Genomic DNA, 25680 nt, shown 5'->3' on the forward strand with positions numbered 1-25680 from the left:
TTTAGAGGTACATAGAACGGTCAACTCTGAATGGTGCACAACAATTTGTTTGCCGGAGGTCTTCGGTCAAATACGGAAAACAAACAAGCGCCGTCGGATCATTCTTCATCAAGACAATGCGAGCTCTTACACATCTCGTCTAATAACCGAGTATGTGAACACTCAAGAAATCGAATTGATGAGTCATCCCCCGTACAGTCCAGATTTGGCACTCAATGACTTCTTCTTGTTCCAGAATGTCATGAATAAATTGCGTGAACAACGATTTTTGTCGGCGGAAGAAGCCGTTGATGCGTTCAAAAACCATATTATGGAGGTGTCTCAAGAAGATTGAAAAAAAAAAAATGCTTTGACAAATGGTTCGAACGAATGCAAAAGTGTATTGATCATAAAGGAGAATATTTCGAAAAACAATAAATGAATTTTCAATGACAAATTACTGTTTTTTTTTTCATTGTTAGGCTCATAATATAAATAGTGGCCCTCGTAATAAATGTGTATTGTAAGTTTTCATTTCCTTTATAAATTTGAAACATTAACAAACTAACGTAGTGCCTAAAGTAGTAAAACTTTATATTGGGTTTGCAACACTGTTATATTGGAGGACCATTTATAGTGAAATAAATAACTCGGAAAATACAAAATGGTTTGAGAAAAGGCACAGAACTAAATATGTTCATGTCGAAGTCGAACACAAAATGGAGATATTAGTTACAATGTACTTGGCACTACTAGATGAAACCTACTTTTTTTAAGAAATTGAAATCTACAACTTTTTATTGCAGAATCGAATACAAGAAAAAAACACTGCTTTAGTGGAAACGTTGTTGATTCTTGGTAAATAGCACTGTAATAGCTGAGATAGGATAAGTTAGGTTTCTTCTGTCGAGACTTTAAAATGTGAACATCCTCTTTCCGCGATAGGAGAAGTAATATTATACTGAAACAAGTGTAGGATGTTTGTTGCAGGAAATGTCCGTGTAAGTTAATGTTCAGCAACATGTCTATCTGAAAAGAGTTTACTGATATTTATGAAGTTCACATCTGTTGAAGCATAGAGACCATAAAATCAGCAAACAATATTCTTCCAGTGGATTCACCATAAATTGTTTGATATGCGTACAAAATTACCAATATATATTTTAATTAAAATAAGCATTTTTTTCTTTTATTTTAGATTACTAGTCTTTGGCTAGCAGGGGGCTCTGCCACCAGATCCCTGCGTTTACTCGGCGTATGGCCTCACACCTCTTAAACCCACAATTCTACCGAATTTCAAGTTTCTTTTCCTATTTCAACTATTTAAAAGATAAGATTTTCTATCCCAAGAAAACGCCTATTTAAATAACATGGGAATTTCTTCATCCCTCTTTAGACACATTAAAAAATAAAAATATTCATTTTTGGCAATTTTCTTGTGGGTTAGTCCCGGAAAGCTACAACCATACCAAATTTCAACTTTCCACGTCAACCGGAAGTACCCGTTTATTTTTATCTCAATTCATGTAGTTTTATATACAGGGTGTTTCAAAACAACACCGACAACCTTTGGGAGGTGATTCCTGACGCCAAAATAAGACAAAAAGTACAGACCAACCAGGGTGCACAAATGCTTCCTTTCAGAGTTATAGGCTGCCGAAAAAATGAAAAGGTGAACTTTAAAAGGTCCATAGCTCCAAAATTACGGGATCTACCGTAGTCGGGTCAAGACTTCACTTAGGAACTAGTACGTGTCCTATCTAAATATCCAAGTTTAAGAACCCTGCGGTACTTCGTCAACAGTTTTTATAGAGGTAGTTGGTGAGTACTTCCAATTAAATGCCCGTAGCCTAAAAAATGTTGCGTGAGTACCTTAGGATTCTAAAACATTTATTTTTGGGTAGGGTACATATTAGTTCATAAGTGAAGTCTTGACCCGACTACGGTAGGTCGCATAGTTTTGGAGCTATGGACCTTTAAAGTTTGTTTCTTCATGTTTTCGACAGCCTATAACTCTGAAAAGAAGCATTTGTGCGCCCAAATTGGTCTATACTTTTCGTCTTACCTTGGTGTCAGGAATCACCTCCCAAACGTTGTCGGTGTTGTTTTGAAACACACTGTATAGTTAAGATTAGGATTAAGATATGAACAAATAAAAATTAGGTCTACTAATCGAGAAAAAGTGACGATAGTTTATAAATGGGGAAAACTAGCATCGGGGTCTCCCGCAGAAGCAAAAACACTGACCTAACGCTACGATACGAGCGCTAGTTCCAATTTCACTTACGTTAGGCTATTTCGTAGAGCTTATTCCTGGGACACTATTTCTGCCGAACAAGCTACACCGTTGGGTCCTTATAGCCGCTGCTGTCTGTAAATCGTTTTCAGTATGCCGATGTAAGACTTCTATGTTTACCAATAAGGTTTCCACAATCTAACCCTCTTACACCTACGAGTATATTCCTGGGTTTTCTTTTTTCTCTAAATGAATTCAGTCTTTACTAACTTGTTTTTGATTTTTTAATAAACTACAAAAGATGATTTTTATATATTTTTTCATTTAAAAATATACAAGATTTGTAAGACATTCTATAATATTTTACAAAATTGATCAAACCATTGCTCCTCATTTAAATCCCAATAACGATTGACAGGGACGTACTCAGGAATTTATTAAAGGGTCCAATTTCAATATGAAGATAAGTTATATTTAAATTTGTAACATTACTCCTAAAATTAAGCTAAATTTACAGAAAAGTCTGGAATTTGGAGGTCCAGACCCCTAGAACTTATCTCCTGCACACGTCCTAGACGACCAATGTCCCTTTAACTTATGTAAATAGTTCGAAAACGCCTCACCCCTGAAGTGAAATGTCTCAAATCTGCATCTACAAGATAATAATAATAATAATAATAATAATAATAATAATAATAATAATAATAATAATAATAATAATAATAATAATAATAATTAAAAATTAAGTTCTAAGTCATAATTAAAAATATAATAAATATTTCGCAATTTATCGAGAAAAGTCAACTTTAGTAGTTTAAATTTTTTCATTACAGAAGTGTACTGTGCATATAAAACTAGAAAATAATATAGATTAGTTTTTATTTCTGATTTAAAAAATGTACTGTATTTGTATTTTCCGGTACAATCAACTATCTTTCGCTTTTTTTTTTCATTTTTTAAAGTAATTGTACGAAAGGCAACACTTCTGGTGATATGAAATATAGAAAATCTCCACTAAACTGAATTCTAGAGCAACGCCTACTTCACGTGGTTCTGATATTCATTGCATATCTTTCCAGAGCATAAGCTGAAGCAGTGGAGTTATGCAATATTTATCATTCTGTCTGTTGACTGAAATTCTTTGTCAAGGTGACTCATGGCAAATCTTACTCTGACGCACATATCAGTCTTCATAAGTTACGAAACATTTATATCTTATCTTCTATCAAAAACTATGGACCATGAGTCGAAAATTTCTAAGAGGCTTATTTACTCGAGTATAATCTGCAGGCTTCTTTATTTACACACAGCATAATAAATCTCTATTCATTGATTTACTCGTGCAAAGAGTGTCACCCGTCACCCCTAGAACCCAATAAATATATCTTCTGATTGTATGCATCCAATGCTTGCGGTCCCTGGTTCGATCCCAGCTCGCGCCGTGTGGACTTTGTGGTGGACAAACACCGTGCTCGTGGGTTTTCTCGGAGGTCTCCCGTTTCCTCTCACTTTCTTCATTCCACCATTCCATTCATCCCTCATCATCACCGTCTCCTTTAGCCTAACCGGCATATCCGTGGGACGTAAAACTGAAAGATTTCATTTCATTTTTTTTCTGATTGTATGCAACATTGTTAAACGGTGTACTTGCAGCAAATATCTCAAATTGAATACACATTTCCGTTTCGAAGGAAAATTCCAAGATATGGGAACGTTTTACTTCCTTGTCCAAAATCAAGACTATAAAGTCAAAGATCTACTTTAAAAGTGAGATTCGGATCATTACTCCAAATTGTATCCGAAGCATTCACACTAGAATTAGGACCTGATTTTGTCAAGGTGAACCTAAAATTACTCTTGCAGTCATGAGATTAGGAGAATGGGAAGTTGAAAGTGTGAGAATATATTTTATTATTTGCTATTATGAGATTTATTTCAAGATAATTAATTTACAGGTAAAATTAATTATTTAAAACTTATTCGTTATTTTTCTTAATCGTTAAATATTAACGCCCTTGATCGTTAAGTATTCAACACCGAATTCTAAACAAAGTAGTTCTTATTTCTATCCACAATGAATACACTACACTTTTACTCGATTAGAAAATGAAATGAAATCTTTGTTTTACGTCCCACAACTATGCCGGCTAGGTTAAAGGAGACGGTGATGATGAGAAATGAATGTAATAGTGGAATGAATAAACTGGGAGTAAACGGAAGAACCCCAAGAAAACCACGCACGCGGTGTTTGTCCTCTACAAAGTCCACTTGGCGCGAGCTGCGATCGAACCAAGGACCCCATGTACTGTACATACCAGTGTTGGATAAGTTACTTGCAAAAATGTAACGCGTTAGAAGTTACTTTACTTTCTCTTAAAATGTAACGCGTTAGTAACGCGTTACTTGCCTCAAAAAGTAACTGTTACTTTACTTCGAAAGTAACGCGTTACTTTTAGGTCCGAAACTTTGACTATGTGGAAAAAATCTTATTACTTCAGTTTTTCGTACTGCTATTACTACCGCTATTATTATTATTATTATTATTATTATTATTATTATTATTATTATTATTATTATTATTATTATTATTATTATTATTATTATTATTATTATTATTATTATTATTGCACGTTCTGAATCGATTTATGTAAATGCAAAGACAAATTTTTACTTGACAACTATATGAACATTTTAATGTAATATAACATTGACTAAAACGCCATACTGCGTTACTCGTAGGGATGGGCACGAGTGAATTCGAGCAAGTTTTCTTTGAAACTCGATTCGACTAGAAACAGACATCTTTGAGATCGACCCGAGAACTCGGCTTGAAAAATTTCCTCCAACTCGACTCGAATTCGGGTCGAGTTTCGAGTCGAGTCGAGTCAAATCTGGTGTATAGTTTCGAGTACTCTCTTCAAGTATCTTACATAGACAATATAATTATCAATGGTACTACTACCACAACAACTTATTTTTCTCCTTCTTCTTCTTCTTCAATCATTATTATTATTATTATTATTATTATTATTATTATTATTATTATTATTATTATTATTATTATTATTATTATTATTATTATTATTATTATTATTATTATTATAACACTGTGTATAAACATGAAAGATAGGCGGTTTATATATGAATACTAAAAAAGTAGTTGATTGCCAACCTCGGTAGTCGTGAAGTCTAGAAGTAAAGGACATTGTTCACGAGCTTCTGAATTTGGGTTGAGGGTCTAGGTTGAGTATTCGGGCTCGAGCCAAACATTGTTAAAAGTTATAGGGCACTGGCCAAATATCTTCAAAACTGCTTGGCCCGGGTTTAGAATTGCCAACGACTCGAGCAGATCGGCTCACAGCTCATTCACTATCGACTCAAACCGAGAAGTGAGCTGAGCCAACAACTCACCCAACCGAGTCGGCTAGAGCTCTTCGCTCAGTTGAGTCGAACCGAGCAGATGGCTTATCCCAACCAAGCCAGTTCGAGCCGATGGTTCACCCCAAGCGAGCCGACTCGAGCCATAGGCTTAGTTAAGCCGTTGTTATAAAAAATCTCTTGTAGTCTCACTATCGAGACGAGACGAGATGCAAGCAGTGTCCCCTCTCGTGAGCAACACTAAAAGTATTCCATATTACTATTTCTCATGGCTTTTGCTTTCCAGTGTAATTAGCCCATGATTTCAAAACGAGTTAAAACGAGCGAGCCACTTATCAAACTCGACTCGACTCGAAACTCGACGCCAAAAACAGTGAATCGGTTCGGAACTCGACTCGAGAATATTACTTTTGACTCGACTCGAAACTCGACTTGGATTCGAGTCGAGTTTTAGCTTGACTCGTGCCCATCCCTATACGTTAGAAAAAAATGGTTGCTTATTATTGTTCTGCTAAACTAATTATATAATAATAACAATGTTGCTATGTAAAATTAAAAATACAGAATATAGAGAAACATTAAACGACAACTGACGAAATGAGAACACATGAACTGGGGGTGAATCAAAATTGCCAATAACTCTAAAATCGATACATGCTTTTTAAAGCTAGTTGTTCCAAATTCTATAATCAACGGGACTTTAGGATATGCAAACTGATCTAAAAGAACCTTAATATTACATACCATCAACATTACATCAATAAAGTAGGCCTGCTCATCAGAACACCGTTTATTCATATTAAACCCTTACTGAATGTCGTTCATTATGACACCCTAATTGTTGATAAATATTTCCCGCCGGGGCACCCCTTTACTTTTAAATTTTGTTCAGCAGTGGCGTACTTACGATTCTGTTTCGGTGGGGCTTTGCCTGAAAATGTGAAAATTCTGCAAGATATTTTATATACTTTACTATAGTAAGTAAGATTTCGGGGGGGGGGGCTTAAGCCCAGAAGCCCCACCCCTAAATACGCCACTGCTGTTCACCATCATCTTCAGCTTTTAAGAAAAAGTATTCTTTCAAATGTTCGAACGATAAAATATTTTCGTTCTCCATCTTTATAAAAACAACACCATTCAAAGTAAAATAGACTACCAGTACCATTGCACTCGTAGTTCACTCACTGAATGTACTGATTTGGAGCTGTCAAAATCTAACACAAAATCTTCCAGGTGCTTGCAATCAGTACACGTGATTTCCCTGAGGCTGTCCTCATCTTCCAAAAGCAGCAAGTGGTACTATATTTTGTTATGTAAATAAACAAATCAAATTGTATCTATGAATGTATTTGCAAGCCTACCCTAAAGTTCGTAAGGCGAAACGGGAAAATGCACATCGAGATTTCCCGTTCCGCCTTGCATTAAGATGAAAAGTGATAACAGGTTTTACATGCTAATTTCATTGCTAGAGGTCATAAGGCGAAACGGGAAAAGGCGAACAGTGCAGGAATCGTCGATCACTGACATCGTTCATGCTCCATTGCTCCATTCTGAGAAATTCACTTACAGGAAAGAAACATTTGTTTCCGAAATTTTTTTTACATATATTGTAGTTACTCATCCGAAATGTAACGCAAACTAGGTACGTTACTTAAAAATTTGTAACGCGTTATCGTTACAGTTACTTTGGAAAACATGTAACGCGTTACTAGGAAACGTTAGTTAAAAAGTAACGCGTTACTTGCGTTACGTTACTTCCCAAGACTGGTACATACTGGACACATTCCCATGTACCTGAGGGAACATCATAGGCATATGCCTGCTATGTGATTGTGCTATTAGGGTTGGAGTCATCTATTGGATTCTTCCTCTACTCCCCCCTCCCATTTGAATCTACTTCTTCAAGGTTCATACCATCGATCCTGAAATTCCGTTTTATCTTTGCATGCATTTTCATTGCATTTGTTTTGCATGATTTTCTTTATAGCCCACCTTGCTTAGCTTCCTCCTTCAGTAACTGTGTTTCCATATCTGTAAATCTTTGAGCTAGCAGGCAAATATAATGTTAACAAAAGATAGCTGATCAGTTTTCATTATATGCCTCTTCTCTTTCCTTCTGTAAATTTATTGAGACTCCTGATCAGGCTGCAAAATTATAGCAGATGAAGTTGGGCGGACAGAAGTGTAAAAGAAAACACTCTTTTCGGACTGGAATCAGGCCCGTATCCACGGGGGCTAGGGTGGGCCGGGCCCCCCTAAAGTTTTGCTGCCATCCCTAAAATTTTCACGGTAGGCTTGCAAATTAACTATAATATGCTGATAAACTATACTATGGTTGGATCGGGCCCCCCCTTACGTTTTTGAGCTGGCTACTGGCCTGACTGGAATGTTTCGACATAGAATGTTCACATAATGAACACGCATAAATTATTAAACTATGTAAAATCAGAGATATAATTAATCACTGGTTCAAACCATTAATTGCACGTAAAATATGTGTTAATTATACAATACAGGAATTACTATTGTGTGTGGAGGTGGAGGTGAGTGAAATCCATCCTCACCAGGGTTTCGCACCATCGCTCAGTGTGCGTTTTAGAATGGACACTTTGTGTAATACAGTTTCCCTATACATTTTATATAACGATAAAAAAAATTAAATGTGATTATAATTCCAAGGATATTCTTACAGAACTTCAACCGATAGGTGGTCATTATAACGAACTTTAATTGGCCGTTAGAATAGGGGTCCCAGATGTATCGGTTTACCCGAACATTTCCGGATTTACATAATCTGTGCCCCCAAAATTGCACGAGTGTGAACTTAGCAGGACCACTTTTGAAAATTATACATATTTTCACCCCATACGTTTGTACTGAGTTTGTACCGGTTTGTACCGTAAAAAGTTTCCTTTGTACCGGTCATAAATCCTAAAAATCGAAACGTAAAGTGGTCCTGCTAAGTTCACGTGAACTTAGCAGGACCACTGGTAAATTTCTACAACTTTGATAATTTTTCACTGCGAATCGTTTGTACTGCGTTTGTACCGGATTGTACCGTAAAAATTTTCGTTTGTACCGGTCTCAAATTCGAAAAAATCGAAAAATAAAGTGGTCCTCCTAAGTTCACGTGAACTTAGCAGGATGACTGATAAATTTATACAAATTTGATGATTTTTCACTACGAATCGTTTGTACTGCGTTTGTACCGGATTCTACCGTAAAAATTTTTGTTTGTACCGGTCCCAAATTCGAAAAAATCCCTTAGTCCTGCTAAGTTCACTTAGGAGGACCACTTTATTTTTCGATTTTTTCGAATTTGGGACCGGTACAAACGAAAATTTTTACGGTACAATCCGGTACAAACGTAGAACAAACAATTCAAAGAGAAAAATCTTAAGATTTATAGAAATTTGTATTCTGGCCCTGCTATGTACACGTGAACTTAGCAGGACCATTTTATTTTTCGATTTTTTCGAATTTGTGACTGGTACAAAGGAAAATTTTTACGGTACAATGCGGTACAAATGAATCGAACAGAAAAATCATCAAATTTGTAGAAATTTATCAGTGGTCTAGCTAAGTTCACGTGTACTTAGGAGGACCAATTAATTTTTCGATTTTTCCGAATTTGAGACCGGTACAAACGAAAATTTTTACCTTACAACCCGGTACAAACGCAGTACAAATGATTCGTACAGAAAAAGTATCAAATTTGTAGAAATTTGTATTCTGGTCCTGCTAAGTTCACGTGAACTTATCAGGGCCACTTTATTTTTCGATTTTTCGAATTTGAGACCGGTACAAACAAAAATTTTTACGGTACAATCCAGTACAAACGCAGTACATACGATTCGTAGTGAAAAATTATCAAATTTGTAGAAATTTATCAGTGGTCCTGCTAAGTTCACGTGAACTTAGGAGGACCACTTTATTTTTCGATTTTTTCGAATTTGAGACCGGTACGATCGAAAATTTTTACGGTACAAACCGGTACAAACGCAGTACAAACGTATGGGGTGAAAATATTTATAATTATCAAAAGTGGCTCTGCTAAGTTCACACTCGTCAAAATTGCTCAAAATTGCAAATGTCCCGGTTTTCTCCAAAACATATAATTCATGCGATATTTTAAAAATATTGCTTTTTAAATCATCGATATGTAAATTATAATGAGGAAAATCTATGCTGTTACTTTTGGTGACTGTTTATTTATTTAATTCTGATATTTCAGGTTCCGTCTTTCTGGAAGTTTCACAAAGGTATAAGAATTTTCAGCTTCTTCTGGGTGACGTGTCCACGTTATTCCCCAAATAAATTTGAATAATGAAGAAATTGTATTATATCACCCACACATACACATACAATGTAGCTGTGCGACTTCAGTGCGAGAAGAGCCTGCATCCCTAATTTCATCTCATTCGTTTCTCCGAACATCAACATTGCCTACAGGGATAGCTTTAGTGCACTCCAGCAACATTCCAGAGTGACGTCATAACACAGCTGGTATGATGGCCAATACAGAAACGAAAGTAAATAACTTAAATATACTTTATATTATTGTTTTATTAATTGTAAAATGTATCTATGTTTATTCTCAAGCTCAATTGCATAGATTATTCATTAAAAATATCGAATATATTTGTCCTTTAACGATAACAACAAAAAAAGACTTGTTCATTCATTCGAAACAAAAAGCTTCCGCCGACATACTTTCGCTAGCCTCCTACACAGGGCGCGCGCATAGTAATATCTGCGCTGATAAAATTATTTTTTACTTCGTACATCGTACTCCTAGAATACATACACTATTAGTACATAATATACTGCGAAAAATAGAAACAAGAAGACAGGAAAAACTTTTAATTATATCAGAGATAACTTCAAAAAGTTAATTTCATTTTTATATTTATTCCTATTCTCTCTCTTGGTAATACTCCAGCATTTTCTTTTCTTTTCTGTCAAGAACTTTCGCAATACAAATTAGATTTAGAAATATATTGTAATATATGGCCATAATTTCTCTTTTGTGTGGTTTATTTCATTTTTAGCACAAAATTAATTTAAAAATTAAAATCAACAAATTGTTTAGCGGGTAAGATTTTGAGCAGCTAGGAAAATATGGCAACACCGCTTGAGGTCAGACACACATGGGTGGTAGAAGCTTCCCGTCCTTTCCGTCTCACCTCGCTTCACCGCCTGCTTTTCTGCCATTACCCATTGTGTTTCTCTAACATCGGGAGAGAGGCACGCAAGTTGTAGCTTCTGCGCGTTCTCTATAGTATTTCGTGTGTAGTTAAACATATTAACAGTTTATAGAATGGCTCCATCGACCGATGCAAGCATTAAAGAGGAGGAAACTGCGACGCAGACTGATTTCATAGACGCGGACATATTCGATAAACGACCGCCGTTGAGTACGCAAATATCAACATCGAGTGGCATAGGATCTGATATTTCAGATTCTAGTGGAGATGATGATGAAGATGTGACTTTTGTGGAAAGAGTGCAGCGAAAACTGCATGAAATGTTTTCAAATGACAAACACAATAAATCAACTCAAACTACAATCGATCCAATACAGCAAGAGGCAGAACGTTTAGCTCGTGATGTGATTTTCAGCTTAGTTGGCAAAAAAGAATTAGTTCATGATGATAAAGTGTCTGTGTGTTTGCGCAATTGTGTGGATAAATTATTGGAAAAACATTCAATTTTGTTTACGGGAATGATGAAACGAACGAAAGTTATACCTGAAGTGGGCTATCAAGCCTTCTGTGTAGTGGCAGACGAACTTTTTGAAGAGGGCTCTATTACGTGGGGACGCATCATCGCATTATATGCATTTGGAGGTCGCCTGGCTTTGTTTTGTCAAACAGAGCATACAGAAAATTATACAGTGGAAGTAGCGACATTTATTGGAGCCTACGTGGCAGAGAAATTGTCTGCGTTCATAAGGAAAGAAGGCGGATGGGTTAGTATTATAAACCTGATTTCTCTTCCATATGTATCGAAAGTTACAGTCATGTATGTAATTCATTTTGTTTAACTTGAAAATTTAAGCTCCATTTTGAGTAAGTAATTTTGTAGTCTAAAGAATACTTAGTTTTGTTATTAGCCCTCTCATAAATTCCGAAATAAGAAAGTATGTATGAACACTGTTGCTGGAGTGTCTAGAATAATTTCCAGGTCAAACTTAGTTATCCGTCCCTCTGTTGCATGGTTTAGTCAATATCGTAGTTAAATACAATAGGGCAAGGTTTTAGATTACTGGTCACCCTCCTCTGGATGCGGGTCAGTGATATAGACGATACAGAAGAGCCGAAAAACTGTATTATTAGATGGCCAGAAGAAAATAATACATTTTTTTTCGGATCTTCCGGGTCACCCATACCACTGACCCGCATCTCCCTAACCCCTCCCCCCGACATCAACACAATTTTCTATAAAAGTATAGCAGAACAACCTTCGACTATATCAAGAACCTAAAGTATTAGTATTTTACAAAAAGTTAAATACTTCTTCAAAGCATAGGAGAGGGGGAGGCAAGCCCCGCCGACAACAATAAACATTTCTACACGTACGGCCCAAAATCCCCTTCTCAAAACGGGTAATATAATTAATAATAAATAGTGTTAACAGCCACTAAAGAAACATCATGCCAAGCATAAGGAAGAAGGGGCATGTACTTCTATTTATGGAAAATATAGGGGGACCAGTAATCTAGAACCTTTTCGGACAATAGTCACTTCACAAACTTTAAAATTCATGAAGTAGAATTCAGTATATCCAGAGGACGGCATTTATTCCGAAGTTGGACGTCTGCTTTCGCCACGTTTTTTCGCTCTTACCTCCTTTCCACATTTTTTGCAATTTGTTATTAGGTTTATTAATCCGTGCTCTTCACACACTTCTAAAAGATTTTGCTCGTTTTCAACGTATTGCTTTACAAATGTTAAAACTGTTGCTTCATTGCCCTTGTACATTCGCCATGTTAATAACATAAATGCTCGTTATTTCCCCACAATGCAACTGTTCAGTTACCTTGCGCCAAGTAGTTCTTTCCGCTCGGCGTATAGTCCCATGTTCATAACCGCTTATATATGACAAAAACACAGATTTTTCGAAACCCTTATATATTATCAAGCACACAAACGATCAAATTATCCATATCTTTCCTGTAAATTTTAAAAATTTTGCTGGAAACGGACGCCCAACTTTGGAACTTAACCCCAGAGGACATTCATTTCTGGAAGAACTTAAATATTGGGAAGGGGAATTTATTCTGCAGATGTGAGTCGGAATGTTTCACTTTACAAATTGTTTAAAAATGTAATTTCTCTCCTTTTGTTACTCTTAGATATTTACGTTATGTTGTCCTGAGTGCCCTCCGTACAGATTAGCTGCAGAAGGGCGTGAACGTTATGGGTATAATTAGAGCATATGTAAAGTCTATAGTGCAAGAAATCCTAACCAATCTGTGCTAGCAGGTTTCCACTATATAGCACGGATTGCATCTATGTCAGTACAGGGGCGTAGCAGGTAGGCCCGCAAAGAGAAGAGTCCGTAGGGAGCATGCGCGAGAGCTATGGTGGGTATATATGTAAACGAGGATGTCGTGCTTCACTTGAACATATAATATCCGAAACCATTTCAGTACTGTATTTTTCCAGTAATTATTTTCAATTTGAGTACTTCTGGCTCATGGGTGCGGCCCAAAACTGTAGAAAAGTTAGTAAAAGGCTTGTATTATTTCTGCATAACAACTAAACGTAACCATGAAGAAACGTCTATATTATATTATTACCATAAGTTTTTAAAATTCGGAGTTTTGGGAAAAGTAACTGGCGAATCAAAAAGGGATTGGGTTACAACATAGGCGCAAGTAGTAACTCCTGGGTGCCGATGTGTGTGTGTGTGTGTCACTAGCATTAACTGATACGCTTACAATAAACAACTAAAGATCAGTTAAACAAGGATTTACGAAAAAAATTTGACTAATTTAAGTATTTTTAGTGGCAGTTGAGTCAATAACGCTATTCTAATCGTAAAATTTTCGAAGATAGTTCGAATACCAAAGCAAAAGCTTCATCTTAAATTATACTGAGGTTCTTTCTTAGAAATTTAGATTGAATAGTTGTTAATGACAAATTTACGAATATCCAGAAAAATATTAAATATGATTTTGTGAGATTGAATTAAACGAAGTTGTTTAAGAGAAACTCAATTTATTCAGGCTGGGGAATCCCAGAGGACTCCCCTATATATGTGAGGAAATCGTTCCTTTAAGAATAGTTAGTAGTAGTTATGCTAGGTAGATAATAAATAATTACTTCTGATAACCTAATGGCCAACTTCCACTTTGACAATGAGTAAAATTATTAAAATATGTTTTGCTCTGCTTGTGGGATTGAAGTGTTACTACAAGGGGATTCATTGCTAAAATGAACTAAGTTTTTGACGAAATTGAGGTAGTAACATTTGTGTTTAGAACGGAATTTATTTTTTAATACCAGGATGAACCACGTCTGTAGCTGCTTTAGTTTGCTAAGAGATGGAGTAAATTGTGTCGAGTGCATTCTGACATGATACAATTTTCAGCCCCCAATTCGGTCACTCATAGCCTATCTCAATTTGGTCAAGATGTGATTGGTTTGGTTTGAAATAGGATCACCCCTATACGCCTTCGTATACATTGTTTATAGCGTGATCTTTTCTGATATTTAAATAAGTGGGAGGAAGGGGAAGATATAAATTTGGAAAACGCATTGTCAGTAGTGCTAATTACCGATAGGAAGGTAATACTATTTTATCAAAGAAATAATTACCCTTTCCATTGACCTAATACCCGGCTTCGATTCACGGCGGAGCTCATGTGATTCATCAGTACGTTCCGTCTCATATAGCCTCGCTGCAGAAAGGGGCGTTAAAATAAACTGCACTGACCTAGTAGCTAGTGGGTGGTGGTCTCGCATTACCGTGGTTTGGTTTCCACCTTAAACTGTAGGTCCCACTGTCCAATAGCCTCGGTGTTGCAAAGGGACGCTGACTTCAATAAATAACAAGATTAGAAATCGAAGAGCATATTAAAAGAAATTAGGAAATTGAGATTATCTTCAAGTGTTCAATTGTCAGAATTTCTTCAGCTACATTTCAAGATCCGTGCTGTTTCCTTTGTCGAGTTGAACTTACAAAGTAGAGAGGTTCTTTAGCAATTAAGACAACTTCTAAGAATGTACAGTAAAGAATTTTCTACGACTGACCACTGTAAGATAAGCTTAAGTTATGTCTTATAAATTGATTATGTAAGATTGTCTCCCTGATCATTTTTCAACTTTCCACTCGCTTTTTCGATCTGCCAGAATTGACATTTTAAACCAACTTACAAGCATGCAAATCGATTAAATGCTGTAGAGTCATGATTTCTTTTTTTTAAAAAAAAATATGTAACCGATATGTCTATACCGGTGAAATTCTCATACTTATTGAAGGATGTGATTTGACCCTGTTTTTGTCATTCTTAAGGAATATATAAAAACTCTTACTGCGTTCAGATGCCCTTTAATTCCACTAAAGGTTTCAGCAGTCTCCAGTTTTGTGAAGCGACATGAATTTCACTTCTCAGAATTTAGTTTTGCACTTTTTTTTCTTTCTTTCGTGTAACCAGGTGAAAAATTAGATTTAAAATTGCAATTAGCAGCTCTTCTTTTTGAACAATCTGCTACTTCAGATACTTTGCATTACAACTTCTTTTCTAACATGTAATGTAGAGCTTGTTTTGTAGAAGTACAAAATGAAATTCTGAGAAATGAAACTTAGAAGGTTCTAGAACACAGCATTCCCCCTCCCTCCCATATAGGTTAGTAGGTAGGTTGGTTCCACTTCCATACACGTTTCAGAGCGCTACTGAGAAAGCTACAAAGATCGCTGAAACAGTTTAATGCAATTGCAGTGGATTTGTACGCAGTTTCTTTCTTTTTTTTCTACTAATTTTCGTAATACAATTGGGCGGTGTTACGCAACAACCATTCAACCCATAACGAGTCAGTTTTGAGGAAATCGCAGTTATAGATTTCTCGATCCCAGAAGATATTACCGTGTGTGGTTTGACTTTTCATAGATGGCAGACCGATCGCAAACGCGTTACCAGGATTTTTTAGTATGTTCCTTACATACGTTCGAACCCTCCAGCAGGGTTGACTTTTTTTTTTTAGCTTGTGGGTTGACTGGTTGTTGCATAACCCCTCCCAATTAACGCCATGAAATGTGATGGTTAATACAGCTGATCTTGGGTTAGAAAAAAAATCTCTAAATATGTGTTTTCATTGACCATTTCGGTAATTAAATATATTCATGTCCAGTAAGGTTTTAAGTTAATATATAGAATTTTAACCAAAATTAGATTGTAGTACAGGAGATTAAGACAAGATATACTGGAACAGCAATTCCTGAATGGTGGTTTGGAGCTTAGTCACGATGTAACCATTTCCGTATGTACTAATACAGGTTACAGCGTATTGATCAGATAAATACAGCCATTGTGACTGTTCAGTACAGAATTGTTTTAAGGTTGCGATAAAATTGACCTTATCTAAATTCTTTCTTCTGTCTAAGGAGAATGAATATACGAAATGCTAATAGGATCGATTAGGCTAATGACTGATGTCATTTATACGAAGAAACGTGAGAAAAATATGCACTTTCCAACTACAGTAATAATAATAATAATAATAATGATAATATACAGTATTCTTGTTTGTATATTAAATTATGAATATAGATAAGCTTACGATACTTAGCATGCGCCTTGAATCACATATAAACATCTTAGTGTAATACGTGTTCCAGAAGTATTCTTTCAACGTTTTGGAGAAGTTTTTTAATCCGATAGAAAATAATCTTTTGTTTGTTGTAAATTCTTACATAATTTTAGTATCATCGTGTCAACGTGTTTGAAAGTAAGAATGCTGAAGCAGTTTTGTTTGATCTTATAGTATTGTTTTAGAATTACAGGTTTAAGTTTAGAGAAGCCCTCAGTTTTTTTTTTTTTAATTAAAAAAAATAGGAAAATTTACAGGGGAAGTGAGGTAAGAAATGATGATTTGGAGTTCTTACGTGATGTTTAGGTGTGTAAAAGATGGTACAGTTTCCAAGACGCAGAAAGTTTCGATGATTCGACAGCATGGTAGTCGTATAGAATGGCGAATCGATGCGTTGAATGTGATATTTCTGCATTCAGCTTTACAGAATTCTATAAGAATAATGAGGAGAATCTATTAAATTTTTATGAAAACCACGGATTACTGAATTTGGGAGATAATTGAAGCTTCTATGAGAACCCGTCTGTCTAGTCACACTGTTATAATCTTACCGGGTAACCTAACCTAAGAATTTTTACTGTTTTAACTGCTTTTTTTGTAGGTTTGAGAGTGGAGGGTCATCTCTAAACTTAAGTCTAATTACACTTGGATTGTTCCTTACGTTTGTTTAATTATTGACTTGTCAGAAACATTTTCTACTTTATTCATATTAATTTTGTGTTAAGGTTATAGTAATCGATAAATGTTTCTCGTAGTATTTGTCATGTAGTGTTTTCCAGATCCAAAATTTTCCTTCTATGAATCAGAAAAGTAATCCATACAGCTCGTTTTTCGTTACGTAACGTAAGTGAAGGAATAACTCAGGGATCATGGTTTTATGCGAATATAAATATTTTCGGATAAAATGCAAAAAGAGAAAATACATTTTATATTATTCTTAATGATGTAACGGACCTTAGTATTTTTAACACCTAACCAGTTACCTCCAGGTTTCTCGAGGACAGATTTTATAAATAATCATCTGCTAGCTATATATTTCAAAGATAAGTGTTTTCTTGCATCACCTGAACTGTTTCTATTTCTTAATTTATTGAATGAAAATTTTTAAGACTTAAGAAAAAACTTAACGAACTTGAAAGAAAATTAACATAAGAAATCTGTAGAACATGCTTACAAGTTTCGATGTTATAAAGGAATTGTTTTTAGATGCGTCTCAATTTTATCTGCTGCAGGTTCTCTTTTCACCATTGTCATTCTTTTTGGACAGGTTTTTGTGTATGTGAGTGGTAGGGCTCGCCTTCAGTTCCCCAACTTTCCATTTCACATCATGACTTGTGTTATAATGTTCGATTTCCGTTAAGGAACATCAAATGCAACTAGAATGGTCCAGAGCCCACTCTAAATTCTCTCCGCTGGTCACAAAGGATGTGAACATTAATCAAGCAATTAAGTCTTGTTTCCAAACTAGTAATAAATTAGTTGCAATTCTTACTTCAAATTTATGGTAACCGTAGCTTTGCAAAATTAATATTTCAGTGCTACAGAATTATTAGGTATAATTGCAGATTACGACCTTTCATGAAGGGCACATGTTTCAGGCTTGAATGAGAGTAAGCAGAGATTTTATAATCTTTGTTTTACAGTATTACAAATGGCTAAGCGGTTAGCGTACGCGCCTTTGGCGTGGCTATTCCGGGTTCGATTCCCGGCGGGAGCTCATGTGGTTCGGATTCCACGTTAATCAGTAGGTCCACGTCTCATATAGCCTCGCTGCTGAACGGGACGTTAAACTCAAAATCAACTCAACTCAACTCAGTATTACTAATGTTATACCATATACACAGAGCTTGAAAAATCCTGCAAGTACTCGTCAGCCAGAAAATCTACTAGCCAGACCATTTTGCAGTCACAGTGTTTATACAAATAAACAAAACTCTTTTTGCGACACAGTAAACGTATCAATACATTTTTTTATTGACATGTCTCTTACAAGTAGAAAAAGGGAGTGACGTGGAATAAAACATGTTTTTGATTATTCGGACTTTACTCGCCACTGGTGAGCAGGCGAGTGGATTTTTCAAGCCCTGCATATATCGTTAAATTCACTGGTTGGTTTTGATACCTGTTGAAGTTTCGTAAATAAGAATATAACTCAATTACAAGTTTTGAAAGCAAACCAGTAGAATAAGTTTTGGGCTTTCTTCAGAAGCGTGTCTTCGTGTTTTTAAGTAATCTTTAATCTTATACTCTCCTAAATTTTCGAAGTAATTTTGTTTACTTCTTAAAAGGAGCACTTGCTTTTTCTTAATGTGATAAAAGAATTTACATTTGTTTATCATTAATCAAAATTATTTTAGTATAACTAAAAGTGGGCAGGACTGGATCTATCTGCATAATAAATTCAACGTGTAAAGCTGACTGTATTAATGCGAATATTCTATTCTAAGACATTGGAGGTGTCTATAGATTTTTTTGAGATTGGCTTTTCTTCCTAAGTGGCAAATTTCCATTATAGTTACATGAACTCATGAGGAGAATTAAAAAAAAAAAGCCTTATTTGCTCATGCCATTGTGAAGAGAGCTAGTTTAGGTGTGTATTATTTTAGGAGTTTTTGTGATACAACAGTAACTCCAATTTTGGTTATGTGAGAAGAGTTTAGCATACAAATGAATCATAGACGAATGCTGTTAGCTGGCGTCAGTCATGTTGGACCGAGATACGTACTAAATGCAAGAGAATTTATCAATGGTTAGGCAGGATTAGTTGCAATGTCAGAGGACTAAATAGAAGCCGAAGCTGAATCACTATGAACTCTCAATCACTTGACCTTATTTATTGAATCAATTATTGTACAGTCCGCAGCAAAAAACCTGCAACAGGAGCATGTAAGTTTGTGAAACGACGAAGTATTTTGCTTCAAAATAAGTGTGCAGGGGAGGACACCGAGGTTTCTCCTGACGTGATTCGTGCCACTGAGACGTTATGTTGATTCCCTGGGCTGTTAGGCGTAGATTCACAATAAACTTGCATGCTCATATTGCAGTTTTTTTTTTTTTTTTTTTCTGCGGACCGTACATCACATTAATACACTGACGAATACTACAGCACTCTAAAGTCACAAGGCTGTAGTGACATGAATCTAAATGCCCATTGCAATTAATGATTCGCCATAAGTAATTTTTTTTTTTTTTTTTTTTTTTTTTTTTTTCTAGTTGACGCACCTGACATTAAAACAAGTCATTCTTCGCCAACTTTGATATGATAAATGTCAATATTAATTACTCAGCAGAGTAAAGGAACATTTTTAACTGTAAAAGTAGCTCTTCGCTTTATGGATACAAGCTCCTAAGGGGAAGATTTTTTGAGGGGGGATGGGGGCTGATACTTATTGGCGTTGTATATATATATACTGTACATGCAGTATAATATGTATGTAGTGCGTGTATCTCGTGATTTTGGTAACTGTTGAATTTATTTAGTTCTTAAATGTCTTACACGGAATATAACATTTTCTTTATAGAAAAGAATCAACTGATGACTCCAAAATATGCGTATATGGTAATTTAAAAGTAGGTGATATGTGTGTCTTCGGCTCGAGAAACCCTGGTTCGATTAATCTGTTCCTTGCGAGTGCTTGTGTGGTTTCGATTCCACGTTAAAATTTAGGTCTCTTGTAGATTCCGTGTTGAAAAGAGGTGTTGAACTCTAAATCAATTACCAACTTGACCAGTAAGTTTTACTTAATTCCCGTCATAAATTTGTGTATTCTGAAAGTACTCAAGATTGAGTTGAAAGTTACAACGTCAAAGACGAAATGCGTGTGCTACCAGCAGGTTAGTTTTAAAGGCGTAAGAGTGAATAGTGTTGAAATTATTCATATATCATTGAATTAGCATCTATGAAGGAATTGCTGTTCTAGAATTATTACTTCCTGCGTTTATCATACATAGTATGTAATTCAACAATCAAAAGTATTCTGTACTGTAGACATTGGATTGTCCAAGCACAACAGTTGTAATACAGTGTGGTCTCGATTTGTTGAGCACCGATCTCTAGGTGATAGATATGGCTAAAGCAGATAGATGCTAAACGCAACAGTATGGCAAGCCTGAGGCCCAGGTTCGATTCTCGGTCGTGTAGAGCATTGTTTTACTCTTCATATGTAATTTGATTTCATATATTTCTACTTGGCAGATTAAGCGAAAGTATTACACAAGTTCTTGTAAGATCTGTTTCTCATTCCAAATGCAGCTTTGGCATTATTCCTTATAAGAAGAATTAGGACTTCAATGTTGAGTCCTATACGTCTAGTTATTTTTCTTGTCTTGTTTTATTATACCATTTTAAACTACATTCAGCCTGTAAACATGGTTGCGAATTCTCAACCAAATTTGTAATAGTTTTTGTAAATTGTTTGTCAATAGTTTCGGAATGAAAAGTAGTGAGAAAGTACGTATTTCCTGTACTGAATATTTCTTTCCGTTAAATTTGGAATACTAACAAGAACGTCACTGTAAATATAGTTAAAAACTTGTTCCTTCGGCAGATTTCAAATTACGGAGAACCATACGGTATTCAAATTGAAATGAAGAAAAATTACGTAGGTGAATATCTTTTAAATGTGAATACCAATAGCATCTCAGCAACATGTGCTGTTGTTCCTCAACGTAAAATATGCTTACACTTAATCTACTTATGTTCGTTAAACACTGTGCAACAGTTGTCCTTATCCAGCACTATACTTTATATCGGTAATTTAAATGTCATTGTACCATGAGAAAAACTAACCAATTTTCTTTTCTTTCAGTCCAAACTATGTGAAGAGTTCCCAATGGATGAAGATGTGGCAGGGAAAGTCTGGCGGTGTCTTCTTTTGACGGGCGTTGGATTGGGAATAGCTGCAACTCTTCTGGCGACGCATTCATAGCAATCGATGACGCTGTGAATATATCTTCGTACGCATTTGGAACTGTTGCTGTAAGTTGGGAGTACAAGTTCATCATTTTTAAGTATATACCACCGAAAATAGATTATAAGATCTGTAAGAAACTTGTGGATATTAGTGAAGATATTTTGTAAAGCATTTATACATCAGTAAGTTGTTGAAAAGTCTGGTTTCGTACCTGAGTATATGAAGCAGTATCGTAAAATTATTAGTTCCTAAGAAACAAAGAACAGAGTTGTTCTTCTGATTCTTACTCACTTGAAATGTAATGAAACATCCATCTCAGAGCTGATTTTGTTTGTTCGTATGTATATTAAACGAACGAAAGGTAATAAGAGTAGTTGGTTTTATATCTTTAAGAGGTGACATTGGCTAACAGGTCTACTGTGTATTTTGGAAGGAAAAAAATGATCGTATGAATATGGATTGAAGGCCACGCAGTAAATCCAAATGCAAATGAAATGTAATCATAAACGATGCATTACAGAACCTAATCACTTTGAAGTAATAAGTTATAAAGCGAGAATTCCATTATTCACTTGGGCTAATCTTGGTATATGTCTGTCATTTAATAATAGTTGAAATTTTTGAAGGGAACTCTCATCTTGCTTAGGGACGCTTTCAGCGTCTGCAGCAAACTTATCACATGGCATCTATCGTTGTGGTATAGAAATGTCAAAACAAAAACTTTTCTTCTAATAGTAAAGATATTTACAGGTACCTCGATATTATCAGTAACTAAAGATGCACTTTTTAAAATTTGAGCTTTCACACAATTAATTTGAAACTTTGAATGGTGCAGAGGTGCTATATTGGTGTCAATCATTTTCAAATGATGCTTTGTGTAAAATAAGTAGTGAAAGTGCGCCAACAAATTGGATCGTGTGAAAAGGAAGCGAGTGGAATAATCTTGGTGACAACGGGATGGTAAGTACTTCTGCACCATTAAAAAATGTTTTGCGTGGTCCTGTGAAAGTTCAAATTTTTCAGAGTCCATTTTTCGTTACTGGTAATATTGAGAGGTATTAATGTATATTTCATTGCTAGAAGTAACATTTTTGTTTCTGTACCACAATGACGGATGCCATGTGATGTGATTGCTGTACATGTTAACTTCGGTTAGGAAGATGAGTTCCCGTTGAAAATTTTTGCAGTGACAAACGTATATCAAGATTAATCCAAGTGAATATTTGTAACCATGCGTCAGTTCCATAAATTGTAACAATTCCATTATCTAAAGCTTCGGAAAAGTTTTAATAAGGCAGCTATCATTTCGTAAGTGATCACAAATTCCGTGGATTCATTTGATACGAAGGTAAAATTTTAAAATTTACTGTGATACTACTACTGTCGAGTTTAGCCCTTGGGCAAGGCGGTTAAAAATAGGATAATGACATCAAGAAAAGGGGAGCAACGAACACATCGGATAGAGCATGGCTATTGTAGAACATTGTGTTAACTCTTAGTTTGCCGCTTCAGCCGCTCTATTCGGCATATTGTTCTTCCTCATTGGGTTCTTCAGATGTTCTTATTCCTTTCTTGTTAAACTACATGGCCAAGGATGTTGAGGAAAGACGAAAGCGAGTAGTTCCATTTAGTTCGAAGTGAAATTTAGACAATAGTTATGATCGGAATTGGCTATGACATTTACCTTTTTTCGGAGGTCTGAATTAATGAATAAGCTTTTAAGGCAATCTTGTTAGCCTATATGTTAAACGAGTAGATCTTTCAAAGGGAAAAAGAAGGTAGGAGTTCCTTCATCGCGGCTTTACATGTTATTGGAAAGTTCAAGGTGTCATAATACAATAATGAAACTTATCCTAATAGACTGTTCAGTATTTCGAAAAAAACAGATAAGATGAAATGAGTGTTTTTAAATATACATTTCTTTAGTTTACAGTAAAAAGAAGTTACCTTCGCAGTAGAATTTGGCACATTTTGCATTGAAGGTGTATATGTACTACAATGAAATGTGTATAGAGGATGTGGTATAAGATACAACCTAACTTTAAAAATGTATTGAGTCTCATGGTGTAAATGCCAATCTGTAAAATAATTTATCATTATTTAATCCTCCTTCATTGTTACATGCTTTAAGACTGATACTAAAAGAAACTTCACCTGAGGTAGTAACTACGTAATGTTAATCTATTGTGGGATGTTTCTACTCGTTGGTTATGAATATATACATGAAATTCATATATGTGTTTTATCATTTTCATTATGCATGAAAAGATTGAACTTATGTATGCGTGTATTACAGCAGCTGTGTTAATACCTGCAAAAAGTGGTGAATATTATATGTAAAGAGTTAGAGCCCGAGTGGACCAATGACTGAGATCTTTTGTGTTAAGTCTTAACCTAATATTATGTCATACCTCAACATTATTTCGTGTGGATAAATACTTCTTATGTGTGGGGTTCAATCCCCGGCCAAATGAGGGAGGCGCGGTGGTTCAGTGGTAGAGCGTTTACCTCCGGTGCTTGGGGTCTCTGGTTCGATCCCAGCTCACGCCGTGTGGACTGGTGGACAAATACTGTGCTCGTAGGTTTTCTCGGGGTTCTCCCATTTTCTTAATTCCACCATTTCACTCATCTCTCGTCATCACAGTCTCCTTTAGCCTAAAATTTGAAAATGCCCAGCCATGCAACCGCTGTTTGGAGGCAAACTTCTACCTTAAAATGGAAGTGGTCCGCTCTGGTTCTTGAACTCTTTGCTTGTAGGAAACTGCAACTCTAAACTACTTGTAAGAAAAAGTACTAGTATCGTTTCTAAGTATTTCTGCGTTAGACCTTGTTTAGTACTATCTGAGTACAAGGAATGTCATTATAATAAACAATTAAAGAATACCGTACCAGTGTAATTATACCAAAGAATTTTCTGTTTTTAGCGAGTTTTTTTTAGATGTTTTTGAGAGCTGGTCTCAGGAAAACAGTTACGCAAAGGTAACAATCAGAATTCAGGTACGAGCTACATACTAAAAAATATTGGATGTCAGGGTATATTTTTACCCCTGAGTTTACCAGATTAGAAATTAAGAGTTGCAGTTCCCTTTCCTCAAAAAATTGAAATAAAAATATTTAATTTTATGTTGTTGAACGCTTCAGATAGTAATTTTTGTTGCTTAAAAGTTTAAGCTTATTTAACTCGTAGCAGCGTTGAAATTAAAAGTACGCTACCTATTGTATAGGATTGAACACACAGATCACACTTTTTTTTTTTTTTTTTCGTTTGTCAAACTATTAATAAATGCAATATTTTTTTTTTTAACTTTAGCTTTACTTTCAAAGATTATTTTTAGTTATAATGTATAAGCAGTGTGTATATACAGTAATGGTTTTGTGAAGCAATGCAATTATTTTATTATTATTATTATTATTATTATTATTTTTCCTGTAAGCATGATATACTGCAAACTACAACAGACTATTTCTGTCATATGTTATTTGAGTCTCTTTGTGATTTTTTTTTCTAAGGTTTCAAATTTGTTTTTCTTTCAAATTTACAAAATTAAAAGTAATCGCTCTTGCATTTGCAGGTGCGGTTGAATTTCCTGGGTGAGAAATTTTGGCGAGTGAGTATTGAAACGTTCTTCGTACTCACATGTGTACTGTGACGTAATTCTTGTCAGATCACGGAGGGAAAACTGCTATACAGCGTCGTTATTTTGGAGACTGCACATTCAAATTGATAATTATATTCCAATAGCTTTATTTTCAATACGAAACAATTTAAGCATATGGGCTGAGCTCAGTGGCGTCTCTTGAGGGAAGGTAAATGAAATAATTGCTTCAAACTAAGGGGGGGGGGAACGTGCCTAATGCGATGAAAGTTTAATTTTTTACCGGTATGATCTCGCAAGAGCCGCCACTGGCCAGGTTTTACATAAGCGCAATGACAGATAGACCCAATAGCTGACTCACATTGAAAGTCCAGTAGTATAAGGGGGACATGATCTTGCAGAAAACCATACTGAAACAAAAGTAGTTTAAACAAAACTAATTCATATAATATTCATGCTATTTAACGAAAAAAAAAAAAAAACAAAAAACTTAATGCATCTTCGATTAAAATATCGAACCTTAAATACGAGTAGTATTTTTGAAATTCTTTCTTTTCTGCAAAATTGGGTCTGATTAGCAACGTAAAATCCAGCAACCAAAGATATGTTGAAGCGTAATGTTTTACTCAAAGCTTATAGGGGCGTGCAGTTCGTAATTCAGCATTATGAAGTAATGTTCTTCAAATCAGTCATATGTAGGTCTTCAAAGCTTCTTGGTATCAGGTGGCCGGTATTAAAACACGAATGAAGCGAAAACCTTG

General features: G+C 35.4%; 1 protein-coding gene across 2 annotated transcripts; it reads left to right on the forward strand.

Annotated features, from left to right (window-relative positions):
- Positions 1-10747: 10747 nt before the first annotated feature.
- Positions 10748-25161, forward strand: LOC145666304 (anti-apoptotic protein NR13-like). Of its 2 annotated transcripts, XR_014127711.1 has the most exons (3): positions 10749-11564; positions 21219-21388; positions 24896-25161. XR_014127711.1 is itself a non-coding variant. In XM_081733389.1 (2 exons), the coding sequence occupies exons 1-2, from the start codon at positions 10914-10916 to the stop codon at positions 21336-21338; spliced, it is 771 nt and encodes a 256-aa protein (XP_081589515.1). In that variant the 5' UTR covers positions 10748-10913; the 3' UTR covers positions 21339-25161. The 2 variants fall into 2 exon arrangements, 1 of the variants encoding a protein (XP_081589515.1); XM_081733389.1 differs by having other exon boundaries at positions 10748-11564; positions 21219-25161.
- Positions 25162-25680: the final 519 nt, after the last annotated feature.

Source organism: Thermobia domestica, chromosome 12 (assembly GCF_964235325.1).
Source record: "Thermobia domestica chromosome 12, izTheDome1.hap1.1, whole genome shotgun sequence".
In the NCBI taxonomy this organism is placed as follows: domain Eukaryota; kingdom Metazoa; phylum Arthropoda; class Insecta; order Zygentoma; family Lepismatidae; genus Thermobia; species Thermobia domestica.